The sequence below is a fragment of the Anoplopoma fimbria genome, chromosome 10 (assembly GCF_027596085.1).
Source record: "Anoplopoma fimbria isolate UVic2021 breed Golden Eagle Sablefish chromosome 10, Afim_UVic_2022, whole genome shotgun sequence".
Lineage (NCBI taxonomy): Eukaryota > Metazoa > Chordata > Actinopteri > Perciformes > Anoplopomatidae > Anoplopoma > Anoplopoma fimbria.
In genome coordinates this window covers 24,440,062-24,461,871 of record NC_072458.1, presented here as the reverse complement: position 1 = coordinate 24,461,871, position 21,810 = coordinate 24,440,062, and the positions used below count along the sequence as shown (strand labels likewise).

Sequence of the window (21,810 nt, the reverse complement as noted above, 5' to 3'; positions counted from 1 at the left end):
GTCAAACTTCATTGAAAAAAGACTGATGTATTTATCTGACACAATATTGCTTCCATCTGTATTTGTTGGTATTTAGCTTTTCAAAAACAACTCCGGTCAGAAAACAGTCGACCGATTACAGCAGCGAGGCTGTGACTTGTATAAACGGAGTCGGTCTCACAGCGAAGACATTCAGACTTCATTCAAAGCTTCGATCGAAGCTTTGAATGCTGTATTTGTATATCTGCGGAGAGAAGCAGGGGGGGTCTAGCAGCAATCTAACAGCACCATAAATTACATTTAAAGAACCACAAGAACACAAAATCATATTTTCTCATTTTTTTTAGGGTGATGACATCATAAAACATGAGGACAGACATTCAAAGCTTCATTTGAAAAACTAAATCGCAGCTTCTAAAGTAATAAAACACTTTTGTGAATCCTTGTGTGTCTCTTCAGACTTTAGCGGCTTATCGTGGGCCTCCAGTTGTGATTAAGACTTTCAAAGAAAAGAAACTAATTAAAAAATATTTTTATACAAACAATAAGTTTCAAAGCACAACATCATTATCGTGTAAAAAGTATCACTCAGTGAACAGAAGTAAAACAAGGGGAATGAAAAGGTGACACCTGTCTAGTCTCATAACAGTCAAGATCTAAGTTGAACTGAAAAGATTTCCAGAAAAGTTTAGGAAAGCTTTAATTCTTGGGGACGACTTTATAAACAAATTCACAAATTATCATCCTGATGATCAAAATCAAAACAGATAGATGTTCAGTTTTGTTTTAAAATGAAGCAGAAAATGAACAACTCTAACATACCATTTAGTGAAGAAGAAAGAGTGGTTTAAGTGTTGGCTAATACAAATCATAATGGACAAGATATGGATATATGAAGCAATAATAAATAGTAAGGAATATGTCATGGGCCCAGTCCCAGTGGTCCCCCGAAAGCCTTAAACCCTGAACCCTCAGGGACTCTATGACGTCAACGTTAAATGTTCGATTGTGAGAGACTCCGAGGGCTTGAAATCTCGTGAACACGAATAGGACGGCACTTTGCTGCAACATAACACGTTACCATGACAACGTAAAAAATATTATGCACAATTGTGGGTATTATCTTATACTTTTTAGTCCCTGATTTTAATGTCTTCAAGGCTTTTGACTCACTAGATGAGAGGTATTTGTAGATTAATCCATTTACTCGTTTTTGTTAAACAGCTTCAATAACAAAATGGAATGTTTGATTAATAAATCTGTGTGATATAATCTCTGCTTCCATTTGTTTTTTTCTTCCATCTTTTCTCCTCAAAGTCCAGGAGTGTGGAGATTGAGATTTGTCCATGGTCCCCAATGGTGATAATAAAAACATGTACTAAAGACTTGAGTGATGGGTACACCATCTATATTTATCTCTGCCTTATGTCTACAGTAATTCTTATTTTACGATGCAAATATCATAAAATGAGTGTTCTTGATATTAAGAGACAACTTCTTTAGGTTAAACCATTTTGCATCCCTGCACATTTCAGTGTTAATTACTTTCATCGGTATTTCGATTAGATAGAAACAAAATGGTATCATCAGCAAATAAAATAGCAAATACAGCGTGGGAGACAAAAACTAAGTAATTTATATTAATAAGAAAAAGCAGAGGACCGAGGATTGATCCTTGTGGGACTCCACACAAGATGTTTGCTTTAAGAGACGAACACTTTGGATTAGATACATACTCTTTTCTATTTCTGAAGTACTGACACAAGAGGTTCTGCCTCTTTGTTCTCCTCAGTCTGAGTTTGATGAAGCTGTGATGACTGAAGACCAACACATGTATAGGTTTTGACTTGACGAAGAAGGTTATTATTTTGGTACAAACACTGCAACTAAATGGTTTCTTCCCTGTACGAATTCTCAAGCAATTGTAAATGAGACGTTAAACCTGACTGAGGTTCTCTGGTCTCCTTCCAATCCTCACTGTCATCAGTCTCAGGTTCAGAAGAGTCTCCAGTCTCCGGTTCTGGATGTCTATCTGGATCCGAGTTCCTGTCTGGTTCTGGTCCTCCACAGTCCTCTCCATCAGCTTCTGTCTCCATGTGTTGAGTTGATCTGCTGGATGGAGGTTCTGCCTCTCCGTCCTCCTCAGTCTGATGAAGCTGTGAGGACTGATGACCAACACATTTATGTTTTCTGAGCTGATAAAACCAAATGAACTTTTGGCTGCAAACACTGCAGCTGAATCTTTTCTCTTCTGTGTGCTTTCTCATGTGTTCATCCAAGTTGCACTTCCCAGTGATTTTTTTACAACACAATGAACAGTTGAATACTTTCTCTTCTGTGTGAATTTTCATGTGTTTCTTCAGACTTTCCTGGGAGCCAACTCTTTTCCCACAATCAGAGCAGCTGAAAGGTTCCCCTCCTGTGTGGATTCTCATGTGTTTCTGTAAATTTCCACTCTGTGAAAAACATTTCTTACAAACTGAGCAGCTAAATGGTTTCTCTCCTGTATGAGATCTCATGTGTATCTTAAGATGAGTCTTTTTCTTAAATGTTTTCCCACACTCAGAGCAGCTTAATGGTTTCTTACCAGCTCTACATCTGGAACCACTGACAGAAACGTCATCATTATTCAGAGAGTTTAAACCTGACTGAGGTTCTCTGGTCTCCTTCCAATCCTCACTGTCATCAGTCTCAGGTTCAGAAGAGTCTCCGGTCTTAACATCAGTTTCTGGTTCTGGATGTCTATGTGGAGCTGAGTTCCTGTCTGGTTCTGGTCCTCCACAGCCCTCTCCATCAGCTTCTGTTTTAATCTGTTCAGTTGAGCTGCTGGCTGGAGGTTCTGCCTCTCTGTTCTCCTCAGTCTGAGGTTGATGAATCCGTGAGAAACGACGACCAACACATCTATGATCTTTGAGCTGTTTACACCAAGTGAATCTTTGGTCACAAACACTACATCTGTAGATTTTGTGAACTTCCAGATGTTTTGTCAGATATCTCCTCCATGCAAACTCTTCACCACAAATTGTGCAATTAAACCGCGTTTGCATCGTGTGGATCCTCATGTGTTGAACTAAAGACTCGCTGTCACTGCAGTCTGTGTTACACACAGAGCAGCGGAAAGGTTTCTCCCCTGAGTGACAGGTCATGTGAGAACGTAAGCTTTCCTGCTGGTTAAATAATTGACCACAAAGTGAGCAGCCGAATGGTTTCTCTCCTGTGGGCGGTTTCTTGAGTGTCAGCAGAGTGAGACTGTCTTCAGATCTTTGATGACACTCAGAGGAGCTGAAAGGTTTCATGTCAGTGTTACATCCTGAGACACTGACGGAGACTTCCTCAGCTTTTATACGCTTTAGATCTGACGGAGGTTGATCACCATCAACTCTGTCACCAGTCTTGGGATCAGTTTCAGCCTTGTCATCAGAGCAGCTGAATGGTTTCTCGCTGGTATTAAATCCATCATTAACAGAGACTTTTTTATTTCTGCGATAAGTGAACCCTGACTGATGTTTCCTGGTCTCTCTCCAAAACTCAACGTCAACACTGTCATCAGGTTCAGAAGATGGTTCAGTCTTGACATCATGATGTGGTTCTGGATGTCTATCTGGATCTGAGTTCCATGCTGGTTCTGGTCCTCCACAGTCCTCTCCATCAGCTTCTGTCTCCATGTGTTCAGTACGTCTGTGATGAAGCTGTGAGGACTGAGGTTTCTCTTCATCATCTTCACTCTTCACAGGGACAGGAGTGAATGTGAACTTGGTGATATCAGCCTCCTCCAGCCCTTGAAGCTGCTCTCCCTCCTGACTGGTCCAGAGTTCCTCCTGTTCCTCTTTAATGTGTGGGGGCTCTGGCTCCTCCTGGTCCAGACTGGAGCTCCACTCCTGCTGCTCAGGAGGAACCTCTTCTTTAACCACCAACAGCTGCTGGACGTCTGCAGGAAACAGGAAACACACAGTGAGGAGAACCAGGAGTTTATTTTAAAATCAACATTAAAATGGACCACGTTCCATGAAAACCTACCAGGCGAGAAAGCACAAAGACTCCAGGGAAGAAGCCAAGTTTTTAATGTGCATTAAAGGGACATAAATATATCCAGGTGATGAGGAAGAGGAGGAGAGAGGAGCTCAGTGTATCATAGGAAGTCCACAAACAGTCTGGGCCTATAGCAGCTTAACTCAGGCTAGACCAAGGCAAACCTGAACCAGTCCTAACTATAGACCTGAACCAGTCCTAACTATAAACCTGAACCAGTCCTAACTATAGACCTGAACCAGTCCTAACTATAAACCTGAACCAGTCCTAACTATAAACCTGAAAGTCCTAACTATAGACCTGAACCAGTCCTAACTATAGACCTGAACCAGTCCTAACTATAGACCTGAACCAGCCCTAACTATCTATCAAAAGGAAGGTCTTAAGCCTGCTCTTAGTGGTGAGTGTGTCTGCCCCCCGGACTGAAACTGGAACCTGGTTCCACATAAGAGGAGCCTGATAACTGAAGGCTCTGGCTCCCATCCTACTTTTATATCCTCTAGGAACCACAAGTAACCCTGCATTGATGGAGCGCAGCTCTCTAGTTGGGTAATATGGAACTATAAGTTCCTTAAGATAAGACGGTGCCTGGCCAGTTAGAGCTTTGTAGGTGAGGAGAAGGATTTTAAATTCTATTCTTGATTTAACAGGGAGCCAGTGCAGAGAAGCTAATACTGGAGTAATATGATCTCTTTTCTTAGTTTTTGTTAGAACACGTGCTGCAGCATTCTGGATCAACTGTAAAGATCTAAGAGACCTATTAGAGCAGCCTGATAATAAGGAGTTACAGTAATCTAGTCTAGAGGTAACAAATGCATGAACTAGTTTTTCTGCTTTGACACAGGAAGTGACTGATTTAAATGTTACGTAAATGAAAAAAGGCTGTCCTTGAGATCTGTTTTATATAAGAGTTAAAGACAGATCCTGGTCAAAGATAACTCTGAGGTTCTTAACGGTAGTGCTGGATGCCAGAGCAATGCCATCTAGAGAAACTATATCCTTAGATAATTGAGTTCTAGTAGAATAACTTTTTCGGAGTTTAACATTAAGAAGTTGCAGGTCATCCAGGTTTTTATGTCCTTAAGACTGTTGAAGTCTAGAGAACTGGTTAGTTTTGTCTGTTTTAATTGATAGATATAACTGGGTATCATCTGCATAACAATGAAAGTTTATTGAGTGTTTTCTGATAATATTCCCTAAAGGAAGCGTATATAAGGTGAATAAAACTGGTCCAAGAACAGACCCTTGTGGAACTCCGTGACTGACCTTGGTTTTCATCAAGGTTTCATTGTTTACATATACAAACTGAGATCGGTCTGATAAATACGACTTAAACCAGCTGAGTGCGGTTCCTTTAATGCCTATTAGATGCTCCAATCTCTGTAATAAGATTTGATGGTCAATGGTATCGAACACAGCACTAAGGTCTAACAGTACAAGTACAGAGACAAGTCCTTTGTCTGAAGCTATTAGAAGGTTATTGGTAGTTTTCCTCAGCGCTGTCTCTGTGCTATGATTCACTCTCAATCCTGACTGAAAATCCTCAAATAAACTATTGTTTTGTAGAAAGTCACACAGCTGATTTGTGATGAACCTCGTTCTTCTGCTTCCACCGGCTACGGGGGTGCTGGCTAACTAAAGGAGCTAACGACTGAGCTTCCATGGAGCCGTGCTTCTAAGTCACTGAGCCTCGCCTCCAACCTAACAAACAAACTACACTTATTACATGTACCCTTGTCAGTAAAGGAGGCAGAGGAATGGTTGAACATGAGACACACCATCACTAGCTGCTAAGCTAAATGAGGCTAGCTAACGTTAGCAGAACTGAACGACGTGTATAAACAGCTGTTGGTTTAAGTGTGAGGTCGCTAAAAGAAAGAGAGAGAGAGAGAGCTGTACTTGTTAAAACAGAACTAGTAGAAGTTAAAATTTACTGTGGGTAGTATTAGAAGAATTAGTATGATTAGTAGTATTAGTAGAAATAGTACCAGTAGGAGTATTAGTAGTAGTAGCATCAGTTGTGGTATTAGTAGTATAAGTTGTATTATCATTAGTAGAAGTCCTGTTAGTTTTTATTTTATTGTTTATTTAGCCTTCATTAAACCAAATATCATCCATTGAGATATAAAAATGTACCAAAACACAAAGCAGTCAATACAAAACAGTCACACCATATAAAAGCAACAACATGGTTCTGTCTGTGCGATCGGTACGAGTATATTCATCTTCTCTAAAATATCAATATGAATACTTCTGAAGGGGTAGAGCATTATTTCATCCGTTCAAAGGTCAGTGTAAATCCTAAATGTTATCTTTTACCGTTATTGTCATCCATAGTGGTTATTTAAAGAAAATACACAAATTAGTTAAATTATTATTATTTTTTAAATACTTGTTTTGATTAAAACAGATGTCTTCATTATTAGTTTTAATGATGTTTTATAATCTGCTTAGAGCTAGTGTTAGGAAGTTAAACATCATAATTCATCTCTAATATCTATTTTATATTAATGTGAAAACATCTCCTTCAAAACTACTGGATTTATTCTAGTTCATCACCAACACTACATTTTACAGATTACATTGAACACATCATGATAACGTTATAATTTACCTTCAACCAATACTCAGTTGATCCAGAATGCTGCAGCACGTGTTCTAACAAAAACTAAGTAAAGAGATCATATTACTCCAGTATTAGCTTCTCTGCACTGGCTCCCTGTTAAATCAAGAATAGAATTTAAAATTATTTTACTTACCTATAAAGCTCTAACTGGCCAGGCACCGTCTTATCTTAAGGAACTTATAGTTCCATATTACCCAACTAGAGAGCTGCGCTCCATCAATGCAGGGTTACTTGTGGTTCCTAGAGTATATAAAAGTAGGATGGGAGCCAGAGCCTTCAGTTATCAGGCTCCTCTTCTGTGGAACCAGGTTCCAGTTTCAGTCCGGGGGGCAGACACACTCACCACTAAGAGCAGGCTTAAGACCTTCCTTTCTGATAGCGCTTATAGTTAGGGCTGGTTCAGGTCTATAGTTAGGACTGGTTCAGGTTTATAGTTAGGACTGGTTCAGGTCTATAGTTAGGGCTGGTTCAGGTCTATAGTTAGGACTGGTTCAGGTCTATAGTTAGGACTGGTTCAGGTTTATAGTTAGGACTGGTTCAGGTTTATAGTTAGGACTGGTTCAGGTTTATAGTTAGGACTGGTTCAGGTTTATAGTTAGGACTGGTTCAGGTCTATAGTTAGGACTGGTTCAGGTTTATAGTTAGGACTGGTTCAGGTTTATAGTTAGGGCTGGTTCAGGTTTATAGTTAGGACTGGTTCAGGTTTATAGTTAGGACTGGTTCAGGTTTATAGTTAGGACTGGTTCAGGTATAGTTAGGTTTATAGTTAGGACTGGTTCAGGTTTATAGTTAGGACTGGTTCAGGTTTATAGTTAGGACTGGTTCAGGTTTATAGTTAGGACTGGTTCAGGTTTATAGTTAGGACTGGTTCAGGTTTATAGTTAGGACTGGTTCAGGTTTATAGTTAGGACTGGTTCAGGTTTATAGTTAGGACTGGTTCAGGTTTATAGTTAGGGCTGGTTCAGGTCTATAGTTAGGTCTATAGTTAGGGGCTGGTTCAGGTTTATAGTTAGGACTGGTTCAGGTTTATAGTTAGGCTGGTTCAGGTTTATAGTTAGGGCTGGTTCAGGTTTATAGTTAGGGCTGGTTCAGGTTTATAGTTAGGACTGGTTCAGGTTTATAGTTAGTGCTGGTTCAGGTTTATAGTTACTGGTTCAGGTTTATAGTTAGGGCTGGTTCAGGTTTATAGTTAGGACTGGTTCAGGTTTATAGTTAGGGCTGGTTCAGGTTCTCCTTGGTCCAGCCCCTAGATATGCTGCTATATGCCTAGACAGCCGGGGGACTACCTAGGATACACTGAGCTCCTCTCTCCTCTTCTCTCCCTCCATCTTTATGTATTAATCTCCTATTTATGCACATTACTGATTTTGCTTCTTCCCCGGAGTTCTTGTGCTTTCTCGCCTCGCAGGTTCCCAGGAATCGGGGTTATATTTGGACTGTCATCGTGCCACCTACTGAGGCCCTGCTGACACCCACTACTACTACCACTATCATTATTAGTCACATTACTATTATTATTATCATTATTAGTCACATTACTATTATTATTGCCTGTACTATTACGCTTATTGACTTGCTTGTACCCTGGAGTCTTTGTGCTTTCTCGCTTCGCAGGCTTCTATAAATCGTGGCTGTACCTGGACCGTGGTCGTTGTAATTTGTGATTCTGGGCTATACAAAATAAACTGAATTGAATTGAATTGAATTTTACTGAGGAGGTCTAAAAACTTTCATCAGAACGAAGCACGTGTGTAAAATCAGAAAAATTAAACTGATCTGCGGACAGCATGATATAATAAATATTAATTCGTCAGCTGATCCGTGATCTGTTCTTTAACAGTTCAACCATCACAGTATAAATAAAGTTTTACTTTATAAAGTAATAGGTCTGAATATGGCTGCAGAGTTTCAACATGACTCATATTGCACTTCCACTTAACAGAAGAGTTTCATTGAATGTTTTATTTAAGATTGTATTAATATTTATTTCATTTTGTTGGACATCTTGAATGTTGTCTTCACGTAAAGCTACAGAAATTATTTCCTTTAAGTGTTTAGAGTTCTGATCTAATATCACCACTAGTATTAATACTTCATAGTGATGTACTTTTATTACCTTGTATACCTTCATGAAGGAAACAACACTATGACTCAGCTCCTCCTGTTCAGAGAATCCATCCGGTGTCTTTAAGGAATCAGTAGAAGAACCGACCCGTTCAGACGTGAATTCATCATAATAATATATTATAAAATAATAATGAACTGTTTGTGTTTGTGAGAGAGAAGCTGAATCTGTTGTGCTTCTCCAGAGTGAATCTATCCAACGGTGTTATTTAACGTAGTACTCCCTCATTTAAACGTCTTCCACTCTCTTCTTTGTCAAATAATCTATTTGTTTGTTTTTGTCTAAACAGCTTCAATGACAAAAAAAGAAGTTTGATGAATAAATCAGCTTTTTAATAAAGTATCAGTTGTCATGTGTTTTTATGTCCCATCTTTAATCCTTCATGTTTACAGGCCGAACACGTGTTTTACGTCATATAGCTAGGAATTGTAGGTAGTTCCTTCAGGCAAGTCTGCAGAAATATGAACTTACAGAAAGTGTCCTTAAAAGACTCAAAATGTCTGAGAGACTCAAACACTCCATGATCTGACAGACAGACCTGTCAATCAGTGTGTAGCCCCGCCCTAAAGCATCCCCTGCTTTATGGTCTGTTTGACTCTAAATGGAGCATCATTTACTAAATGAACATCATGCTGTATTGAAGAAGACTTGAAACTAGAGATTGAGACCATAAACTCATGTTTACAATGTTTACTGAGGGAATAAATCAAGAGAGAAGTAGAGTCATTTTCTCATAGACTTCTATACAACCAGAGGAGTCGCCCCCTGCTGGACAGCAGAGAGAATGCAGCTTTAACACATGAGGCTCTGGGTTCTCTTTACATCAGAGGTTAACTCTGAACAGGACTGCTCACATAAACAGGAGTCACTCCTCTTCCTCTCTCAGCACCCACACACAGCCTGTTAGCTGCTAGCTGCTAACTGCTAACAGGCTGTGTGTGGGTGCGTTAGCTTAGCATAGAGTCATAGTCAGTGCAGATGTTTCCAGCAGGAGAAAGAAAACCAACCTGCTTCTCTCCGCAGCTCCATGTCGGCCTTTAAAAGCACATCCAGCTCTTTAGCTTGGATCCAGATGTCTCCTCAGATGTCTCAGATGTCTCCAGTTGTCTCAGATGTCTCCAGATGTCTCAGATGTCTCCTCAGATGTCTCAGATGTCTCCTCAGATGTCTCCTCAGATCTCAGATGTCTCCTCAGATGTCTCCTCAGATGTCTCCTCAGATCTCAGATGTCTCCTCAGATGTCCTCGAGCCGCAGTGAGCAGCCGCCGTTTGACTTCCTGTTGGACATCCTGAAATGTGGACATTTACACAGATCGAGTCCAAGAAGACCAAAGAAAAGTCCACTGAGTCTCTGTCCTGATGGACTCAGCTGACATGCTAACACAGACACACATGCTAACTGTGTTCCGACAGAGAGGACCGCGACACCCGGAAACACAAGCACTACTTCCGCCTAGCGCCTCTGGCCTTCACAATAAAAGCGCCTTTTAAAAGTCGATTTGACCCACAGTCCTGAGATGAGATGAGATCAGTGGAGAATGCAACGAAGTACATTTAATCAGGTACTGTACTTCAGTAAGATTTCGAGGTATTTACTTGAATATTTCAATGTGATGCCACTTCTAAACCACTACATCTCAGAGGTACATGTTGTACTTTTACTGTACTACATCTCAGAGGTACATGTTGTACTTTTTAATTTACTACATCTCAGAGGTACATTTTGTACTTTTTTAGTTACTATTTATTTGCATATTTTGATGAGTATTACCAAATATAAACAACAAATACTTGATGATGAATGTATTATTTCAGAACAAACTACCTAGGCTCTGTGGTGGATACTTGTTAGATATGGACCCATGCTGAGCTGGTGGAGGGGGACCTGCTGGTCTGGAGCTGGTGGTCTGGAGCTGGTGGATGTCCCGTTGTCTTTCAAATCAACAGTAAAACTGGTTCAGCCCATTTGCCAGGTGGAGTTCATTCATGGAGTGTGGGGGTGGGGGGGTTCTCCAGAGTCTCTGGCTGAGACCTGTCGTCGTAGTTTCTCAGTTCTGTCGTTTAGCGTCTGAAACCTGAATTCTGACTCTTTATAATGATCTACCCTGGTGATGGAACACATCTGTATCATCTCAACACGCTCGATGATCCTCCATTTATCTTACATAACCGTTACATAACCGTTACAGTACCGTTACAGTACCGTTACATAACCGTTACATAACCGTTACAGTACCGTTACAGTACCGTTACATTACCGTTACATTACCGTTACATACCGTTACATTACCGTTACATAACGTTACATTACCGTTACATTACCGTTACATAACGTTACATAACGTTACATTACCGTTACATTACTGCTACATAACGTTACATTACCATTACATAACCGTTACATTACCGTTACATTATGTTACATAACGTTACATAACGTTACATTACGTTACATTACCGTTACATAGCGTTACAGTACCGTTACATTCCGTTACATTACCGTTACATAACGTTACATTACCGTTACATTAGTGCTACATAATGTTACATTACCGTTACATTACCGTTACATAACTGTTACATAACTGTTACATAACGTTACATTACCGCTACATTACCGCTACATAACCGTTACTTAACGTTACTTTACCGTTACATAACCGTTACATTACCGGTACATTATGTTACATAACGTTACATTACCGTTACATTACGTTACATTACCGTTACATAATGTTACATTACCGTTACATTACCGTTACATTAACGTTACATAACGTTACATTACAGTTACATTACCGTTACATTACCATTACATTACTGTTACATAACGTTACATTACCATTACATAACGTTAAATAACCGTTACATAACGTTACATTACCGTTACATTACCGTTACATAACGTTACATTACCGTTACATTACCGTTACATTACTGTTACATAACGTTACATTACCGTTACATAACCGTTACATAACGTTACATTACCGTTACATAACCGTTACATTACCGTTACTTAACGTTACTTTACCGTTACATAACCGTTACATTACGTTACATTACCGTTACATAGCGTTACATAACCGTTACATAATGTTACATTACCGTTACATTACCGTTACATTACCGTTACATTAACGTTACATAACGTTACATTACAGTTACATTACCGTTACATTACCATTACATTACTGTTACATAACGTTACATTACCATTACATAACGTTAAATAACCGTTGCATAACGTTACATAACGTTACATAACCGTTACATAACCGTTACATTACCGTTACATAACCGTTACATTACTTTTACATAACCGTTACATAACGTTAAATTACCGTTACATTACCGTTACATAACCATTACATAACTGTTACATAACGTTACATTACCGTTACATAACCGTTACATTACCATTACTTTACCATTACATAACTTTACATAGCCGTTACATTACCATTACATAACATTACATTTACATAACCGTTACATTACGTTACATTACCGTTACATTACATAACCATTACATAACTGTTACATAACGTTACATTACCGTTACATAACCGTTACATTACCATTACTTTACCATTACATAACTTTACATAGCCGTTACATTACCATTACATAACGTTACATAACCGTTACATTACCGTTACATTACCGTTACATTACTGCTACATAACGTTACATAACGTTACATTACCGTTACATAACCGTTACTTAACGTTACTTTACCGTTACATAACCGTTACATTACCATTACTTTACCATTACATAACTTTACATAGCCGTTACATTACCATTACATAACGTTACATAACCGTTACATTACCGTTACATTACCGTTACATTACTGCTACATAACGTTACATAACGTTACATTACCGTTACATAACCGTTACTTAACGTTACTTTACCGTTACATAACCGTTACATTACCGTTACATTATGTTACATAACGTTACATAACGTTACATTACCGTTACATTACGTTACATTACCGTTACATAGCGTTACAGTACCGTTACATTCCGTTACATTAGTGCTACATAATGTTACATTACCGTTACATTACCGTTACATAACTGTTACATAACGTTACATTACCGCTACATTACCGCTACATAACCGTTACTTAACGTTACTTTACCGTTACATAACCGTTACATTACCGTTACTTAACGTTACTTTACCGTTACATAACCGTTACATTACGTTACATTACCGTTACATAGCGTTACATAACCGTTACATAATGTTACATTACCGTTACATTACCGTTACATTACCGTTACATTAACGTTACATAACGTTACATTACAGTTACATTACCGTTACATTACCATTACATTACTGTTACATAACGTTACATTACCATTACATAACGTTAAATAACCGTTGCATAACGTTACATAACGTTACATAGCGCAACATTACCGTTACATAACCGTAACATAACCGTTACATTACCGTTACATAACCGTTACATTTCTTTTACATAACCGTTACATAACGTTAAATTACCGTTACATTACCGTTACATAACCATTACATAACTGTTACATAACGTTACATTACCGTTACATAACCGTTACATTACCATTACTTTACCATTACATAACTTTACATAGCCGTTACATTACCATTGCATAACGTTACATAACCGTTACATAACCGTTACATAACTGTTACATTACCGTTACATAACCGTTACATTACCGTTACATAGCCGTTACATAACCATTACATTACCATTACATAACGTTACATTACCGTTACATAACGTTAGATTACCGTTACATAACCATTACATAACGTTACATAACGTTACATTACTGTTACATAACCGTTACATTACCGTTACATAACCGTTACATAACCGTTACATTACCGTTACATAACCGTTACATTACCGTTACATAACCGTTACATAACCGTTACATTACCGTTACATTACCATTACATAACGTTACATAACGTTACATAACGTTACATTACTGTTACATAACCGTTACATTACCGTTACATAACCGTTACATTACCGTTACATAACGTTACATAACCGTTACATTACCGTTACATAACCGTTACATTACCGTTACATAACCGTTACATAACCGTTACATTACCGTTACATTACCATTACATAACGTTACATAACGTTACATTACCATTACATAACCGTTACATTACCGTTACATAACCATTACATTACTGTTACATAACGTTACATTACCGTTACATTACCGTTACATTACCATTACATAACGTTACATTACCATTACATAGCCGTTACATAACGTTACATTACCATTACATAACCGTTACATTACCGTTACATAACCATTACATTACTGTTACATAACGTTACATTACCGTTACATAACCATTACATTACTGTTACATAACGTTACATTACCGTTACATAACCGTTACATAACCGTTACATAACCGTTACATTGCCATTACATAGCCGTTACATAACGTTACATTACCATTACATAACCGTTACATTACCGTTACATAACCATTACATTACTGTTACATAACGTTACATTACCGTTACATTACCGTTACATTACCATTACATAACGTTACATTACCATTACATAACGTTAGATTACCGTTACATAACCATTACATAACGTTACATAACGTAACATTACTGTTACATAACCGTTACATTACCGTTACATAACCGTTACATTATCGTTGCATAACCGTTACATTACCGTTACATAACCGTTACATAACCGTTACATAACCGTTACATTACGTTACATAATGTTACATAACAGAAACACTGAAATTAACAGAGAGAAATAAGCATGAAAGAAATGTGCATTGTACTACAATAAAACCACAGTATATAAGGATAAATAAAAATAAGAAATGAGTAAATTGTGTATTTTACAATTTGTCCTATTTGCAAATCATAAATACTCTGGAATGAAGTGTAAATGTATAAGAATATGACTTTAAATGTACAGTGTAAATACATGCAGAGTATTGTTCTGTTGTGTGTATAAATGTTGGGGTTACCGCTGCTGATGGAGGTAAAAATAATAAATATACGAGTACATTTACAGTCCACCGTTTTCTTCACTCAACAAGAAGATACTTCAAGAATCAACAGTACAAGTACTCATAATGCAGAACAATATATATCAGCTGGTGAAGGTGGAGCTTCAGGTCTGTCTAGCTCGTCTCTGGAGCTCCTCCTGGTGAAGTCGTCTCCGAGCAGCTGCTGGCCACCAGGCAGCGGGTGCGACGTTAGCATGAAATGATGGTGGAATGAGCTAGCTAGCTAGCCAACAACATAATGAATATAATTAAATAACATAAAGCTTCATCCCACACTGTGGTCACAGTAGGAAAGCATGGTGGCAGCATTAGGCCGATACACAAAGCACAGGTATCGGTACTGACACAGTCGGAGCGGTGCATCTGTGCTATAAGATAAGATAAGGTAATCCCTTATTAGTCCTGCAGCGCGGAAATTTGCAGGATTACAGCAGCATAGGGTAAAGTGCACACAACAGACATAGTAAAAGAAAGACAAGATAAAAATAAAATGAAATAAAAACAAGTATTATAAATAAGCAATAAAAAAGTGCAGCGTTGGTGTCCGGAGTCAGCTCGGTGAGCCATGTCTCCGTGAACACCATGACGCTACACTCCCGGTATTCCTTCTGATGGCGAGTCAGTGCTGATAGCTCGTCCATCTTGTTGGGGAGAGACCTCACGTTTCCCATGATGATGGAGGGGAGGACGGGGTGCTGGGGCAGAACGTCACGCCTCCTGGCGCGACGTTCTGCCCCAGCACGGCATCCCCGTCTCTTCCTCCTCAGCTCACGGGGAACCTCGGGTCTCTCCTCCGGCAGCAGCAGCGCCGTGTCCCGGAGCGCTAACAGCTGACCCCTGGTGACCCCTGCTGTAAACAAAGGGGGCCATGGCTGCAGGCTGAGTCTCCGGACACGGTGGAGAAAAGTGTGATAAACTGCAGGTAGACCGCGACAAACTCGACGTGTCTCGCTGCCATAGTGCACTAATGATTAAAACAATTAAATAAGTAAAAGAAAAGTAACAAAAAACACAATTTAAAGGAAAAAGCTCAGAGGTGAGCAGGAGCTGCTGTAAAAGGCAGCCACTCGCGGAAGTAACCATATGACCTGATCTACATCTTAGCTGCTCTGATGAGTGACTCCAGGCTCTTTGCTAAGGAGCATGAAGAAACAAACAGAAGTTTGTGTGTTTATTTAAACAGCTGTCTTTCTGTGTTTCAGTTTTACCTTCAGATGTACGTAAAGTGATCGTTGGTGAAGAAGAGGTTCCTCCTGAGCAGCAGGAGTGGAGCTCCAGTCTGGACCAGGAGGACCCAGAGCCCCCCCACAGTCTGGACCAGGAGGACCCAGAGCCCCCCCACATTAAAGAGGAACAGGAGGAACTCTGGACCAGTCAGGAGGGAGAGCAGTCTCTGAGTAATGATGACGTTTCTGTTAGTGATTCAAGATGTAGTGCTGAAGAGAAACCATTCAGCTGCTGTGAGTGTGGGAAAAGATTTGGCCTCAAGGGAAATCTGAAAACACACATGAGATGTCACACAGGAGAGAAACCATTCAGCTGCTCGGTCTGTAAGACATTTTTCACACAGAGTGGAAGTTTACAGAGACACATGAGAATCCACACAGGAGAGAAACCATACAGCTGCACAGTTTGTGGTAAAAGTTTTACACAACCAGGAAGTCTGAGCCACCACATGGCAGTCCACAAGAGAGAAAAGCTGAAATTACAAAGTTTGTAACAAAGCCTTCTAGAGACATAAATGTGTTGCTCATCGGTCCTCACAGCTTCATCAGACTCAGACTGAGGAGATCAGAGAGGAAGAACCTCCAAACAGCAGGTCAACTGAACACATGCTGATGGGGGATAATCTTCTGTTTTATGTTTTTATATTTCATAAGAACTCCAAATAATTATTTAAATATTTTGTATATTTCTTACATAAATTTGTGCATCTCAAGGTGTAATGTCTGTTTCTCATTGTGGATCCCTGTTTGTCCTTCTGGACAGGAAGCACCAGACTTCACCGTGTGTCTCATACCAGGAACCTCCTCAAAGAATATACTCTGTAAGAAGAGCAACACTGGTGGCTGTTTGATCTCGTCTTCATCTGAATGTCACTTTCAACAGCTGTGAAGAATATAGAAATATTACAGCGAAAGTGACACCGTTACTAGAAATAAGACAGAAAACTGATACAGAGGGTCAACTCGTGACGAATAAGAGTGCCAAAAATGTTCACCGCAATAACAAACACCATAAATCAAATTTCTAGTGTTCCTCGTCACCTGACTGGTTTACTGTCGAAGCCTTTGCGACCAACCGACCGATGATTCAACCAGTTATCGTCCTTTTAACTGACAGTTCTCACATTAAACTAACACATTACGGAACCATAATGTCAACATTTCCCAAATCAAACTCCAAAACCTTCGACACAATCACATTAATAAGGTCATTTAACCTCTGACCCCGTTGGACGTGGTATATGGATCCTCTATTATGAGACGTACCTCTCCCAAACTGGTAACCCAGGTAACCAGTTTCCTGCTTGGCCCACTTAAGTTTCTATAGGTTGGGTGTAAACCCTGCTGCTCTGATGCATCTCCAGATGTTCCTCCCAGGTCAGGCTGAAGACAACATCATCCAAACAGGCAGCACTGCATCCTCTAGGCCTCTGGAACGGCTCTGGGTAAGACTAAAGGCCTCACAGAAGGGGTCCTAAAGACAGTGGTGGGTCGGTACTGGATCTCCAGGGACACCTGCCAATACCCCTCTAAAAGATCCAAGGTGGTGATGTAGTTGGCTCGGCCAATCAGGGGCATCGGGTAGGCGTGAAAAAGGCAATAAGGTATTTAGTTTCCTAAAGTCAAAGCAAACATGAAGGGATCCCTCCATCTGTCACAATACAGCTATTACTAGTGGTGTAACGGACCACGGTGATCCGGGATCCGGACTGATCCCCTCATAGATTAGTGACAGTTTATCGTTAACCATCAGAGTGTAAATAAAGTTTTACTGACAATCAGAATCCTCCAATATTCAGTAAAATATGAGATCAGGACATAATTTATGCTTTTCTAGTTTCTGGTCTCTGATAATGTTACATTGTGTTTAAATCAACAGGAGAGCTAGTAACGTTAGCAGCACCGCTAACGGCTAACAGGAGGGGAGCCAGTAACGTTAGCAGCACCTCTAACTGCTAACAGCTAACAGGAGGAGAGCTAGTAACCTTAGCAGCACCACTAACAGCTAACAGGAGGAGAGCAGTTGGCCGACCTTTGGCAGGATTTTCTTCTTAATCCACGTTTCCACCTTCTGCATCGGCGGCTTCTTGAGAAGCTTTTTCTTTTCACTTGAACTTTATCGAAGGATTAGACTGAAAGTTTTGTGATTTAACTCCAAGTGAAGGTCAGTGAAAGACAAAGAAACCAATATGGATTTATTTAAAGAATAATATAACATAATGTTGCAGAATAAATTCAAGCACCTGAAATGAAACATTTGAGTTTATTATCACTTAAGTTTGAAAATCTGCAAATAATTTATTATAACTCATTTTAAATAACGGATTCATATCTTGATATTCAAAACACTGTTGTCCAAATAATAATCATTACGTCCAAAGTGTCACATTAGTGATGAATGCTACACAGAAGTTTCGTTGGAGATGAGTCAGTCCTGATCAGAATCGATCACCACACAATGCATGCTGGGTAGATTTTTGTCCGACTTGATCCCGACTTGCTCCGACGTCATGAACACCTGTTCAACGATGACCTCCACCAAATGCATGGCCCAGTGCATGATGGGAAACGCCTGGCTGTCTCCTGATCAAAGAGCAGATTGGCTCTTGACAACAAACACCACGTTTTGTAGAAAATTCTTATTTTCTGTGTAAGAGATTTGACGCTATATTGTTGGCTAATGGACTCATGTTAAGCAATGATGTGGCTGATAATAATAATAACAATAATAACCATAATAACAATAATAATAAATAAGGTTATTTAGTATCTGTAAATAAAGATATTTATTGAGAAAGCCTAATTTCATGTTGATGTCACCGTGTTTTCAGTCCATAGATTAACGATGTGAAGCATCAGAAACCTTTAAAGGAGAGAACCATGTCACTGATGGACATCATAGAACCCAAACGTAGTCTATAAACTACAGGTAGCCTACATATAGTCTATAAACTACAGGTAGCCTACAAACGTAGTCTATAAACTACAGGTAGCCTACATATAGTCTATAAACTACAGGTAGTCTATAAACTACAGGTAGCCTACATATAGTCTATAAACTACAGGTAGTCTATACAAACATATAGTCTATAAACTACAGGTAGTCTATAAACTACAGGTAGCCTACAAACGTAGTCTATAAACTACAGGTAGTCTATAAACTACAGGTAGCCTACATATAGTCTATAAACTACAGGTAGTCTATAAACTACAGGTAGCCTACAAACGTAGTCTATAAACTACAGGTAGTCTATAAACTACAGGTAGCCTACAAACGTAGTCTATAAACTACAGGTAGCCTACAAATGTAACCGACAGGATGTAAACATTTCAATGACTTCCTGTGTTTTCATTGAAGGCTGAAAACTGTCCGACTGGACCGGAGGTTTCTTTAACGGCCCCTGATGCTGCTCTCGTCCACTCATCTCGAACGAACCTCTTTACAAACTGATGCTCATCAGTCTATAAATACATTGTTATAGTCATATCAATGCTTTTTGTTTATTCAAATGTAAATACAAATGAATTTACTTCTTCTTAACGTGATGACACCTTTCAAGGGTTATCTTTGTAACATGAATAAATCAGGACGATGACCGTTAAACACATTGATGGTTTTTGACCAGTGACTTCTTGTTGAATCCTTTCCCACAAACACTACATTTATACAGTTTCTCCCCCGTGTGAATCGTCATGTGCTCCGTCAGATGAACGTTTTGTTTAAAACGTTTACCGCAAACGGAGCAACGAAATGGTTTCTCTCCCGTGTGGATTCTCATGTGCGTCTTCAGGTTTCCCTTTAGGCTGAATGTTTTATCACACTCTGTGCAGCTGAACGATTCCATGGCAGGAACCTTTTTCTGACTTTGACGGCGTTGAGACGACTCGCCGACACACTTGTGGGTTTTGAGCTGCGTGTACCACGTGAATCTTTTGTCACAGGCGCTGCAGCTGAAGCGTTTCTCCTCCGTGTGGACCGACATGTGAAGAGTCATGCGTCTTTTGTGCGCAAATCTTTTATCGCAGAAAGGGCATCCGAACGGTTTCTCTCCCGTGTGAATTCTCATGTGAAGCTGCAGAGTTCCCTTCTGGCTGAAGCTTTTGTCACAAAACGAGCATTCAAACGGTTTCTCTCCCGTGTGAATTCTCATGTGTGCCAAAATGTTCCCGCTGCAGCTGAAACGTTTCTGACAAACAGAGCAGCTGAACGGTTTCTCTCCTGTGTGAGTTCTCATGTGACTCATCAGGTGGTCTCTGCGGCAAAACGTTCTCCCACACTCCGAGCAGCTGAATGACTCTTTGTCGGCGTTACATCTCTCATCGCTCAGAGGGACGTCGTCAGAGTCGGAACCTGACTGAGGTTCTCCGGTCTCCTTCCATCCGTCAGCAGTGACTTCAGGTTCTGGAGGTTTATCATTAGGGTTTGGTTGTAAGAGACTCTGGGGATCTGAGTTCCCGGCCGGTTCTGATTCTGTGTGAGTGTTACTGCTGATCCGGTCGCTGATGTTGCGGTTGAATATTTTAGTTTTTTTCCCTGTGTGGATCCTCATGTGTCTGCTTACGTCTCCGCTGTATCTGAAATGCTTTTTGCACACGGAGCAGCTGAAGGGTTTCTCCCCCGTGTGAAGTCTCATGTGACTGATTGAGTTTCCCTTTTGAGAGAATCTTTTACCGCAAAAAGAGCAGCCGAACGGTTTCTCTCCCGTGTGGATCCTCATGTGAGCGTTCAGATGTGGCTTCCGGCCGAATCGTTGGCCGCATTCAGAGCAGCTGAACGACCGCTCAACAGAATCAATGTTCTTCTGAGAGTTGGAACCTGACGGAGGTTCTCTGGTCTCCTCCCAGTCCCCATCGCTGACTTCAGTCTCGGAAGAGTCTCCTGGATCTGAGTTCCATGCTGGTTCTGGTCCTCCACAGTCCTCTCCATCAGCTTCTGTCTCCATGTGTTCAGTACGTCTGTGATGAAGCTGTGAGGACTGAGGTTTCTCTTCATCATCTTCACTCTTCACAGGGACAGGAGTGAATGTGAACTTGGTGATATCAGCCTCCTCCAGCCCTTGAAGCTGCTCTCCCTCCTGACTGGTCCAGAGTTCCTCCTGTTCCTCTTTAATGTGGGGGGGCTCTGGGTCCTCCTGGTCCAGACTGTGGGGGGCTCTGGCTCCTCCTGGTCCAGACTGTGGGGGGCTCTGGCTCCTCCTGGTCCAGACTGGAGCTCCACTCCTGCTGCTCAGGAGGAACCTCTTCTTCACCAACGATCACTTTTCGTACATCTGAAGGTAAAACTGAAACACAGACAGACGGCCGTTAAAACTCTTCTTCATGTTTTCATCAGAGAGGAATGTTTGTGTGAGAAGGTTCCAGAAACAGAAAGTAACTAAGTACATCTACTCGAGTACTCTTCTTAAAGGGACAGTGTGGTGTCAGTGTGTTACTGCAGTAGAAACAGCTGTGGATGTATTTAATATATAAAATAACATCAGATTAAAGGAAATAATAATAATAATAAGTATTGTTATTATTACTATTATTATTATTATTTGGATCCTGGTATATGATTATTGATCCTGTTATATGATTATTGATCCTGTTATATGATTATTGATCCTGTTATATGATTATTGATCCTGTTATATGATTATTGATCCTGTTATATGATTATTGTTATATGATTATTGATCCTGTTATATGATTATTGATCCTGTTATATGATTATTGATCCTGTTATATGATTATTG

General features: G+C 40.0%; 2 protein-coding genes across 2 annotated transcripts in view; both read right to left on the bottom strand.

Moving 5' to 3' along the window:
• Window positions 1-321: 321 nt before the first annotated feature.
• On the bottom strand, window positions 322-9,936 carry LOC129096854 (zinc finger protein 79-like). The gene is made up of 2 exons (XM_054605533.1): window positions 9,767-9,936; window positions 322-3,907 (listed from the first exon to the last, which is right to left on the bottom strand). Exons 1-2 carry the CDS (start codon window positions 9,786-9,788, stop codon window positions 1,866-1,868), a joined length of 2,064 nt encoding a protein of 687 aa, XP_054461508.1. The 5' UTR covers window positions 9,789-9,936; the 3' UTR covers window positions 322-1,865.
• Window positions 9,937-19,674: 9,738 nt separating this feature from the next.
• Window positions 19,675-21,810, bottom strand: part of LOC129096995 (gastrula zinc finger protein XlCGF57.1-like) — a 3,287-nt gene continuing 1,151 nt past the window's right edge. The window contains exons 2-4 of the mRNA XM_054605666.1: window positions 21,251-21,357; window positions 21,030-21,078; window positions 19,675-20,933 (exon numbers count right to left, since the gene is read on the bottom strand). Of these exons, the coding sequence (XP_054461641.1) occupies window positions 19,675-20,933; window positions 21,030-21,078; window positions 21,251-21,357 (1,415 nt within the window). The remainder of the gene's footprint in view (window positions 20,934-21,029; window positions 21,079-21,250; window positions 21,358-21,810) is intronic.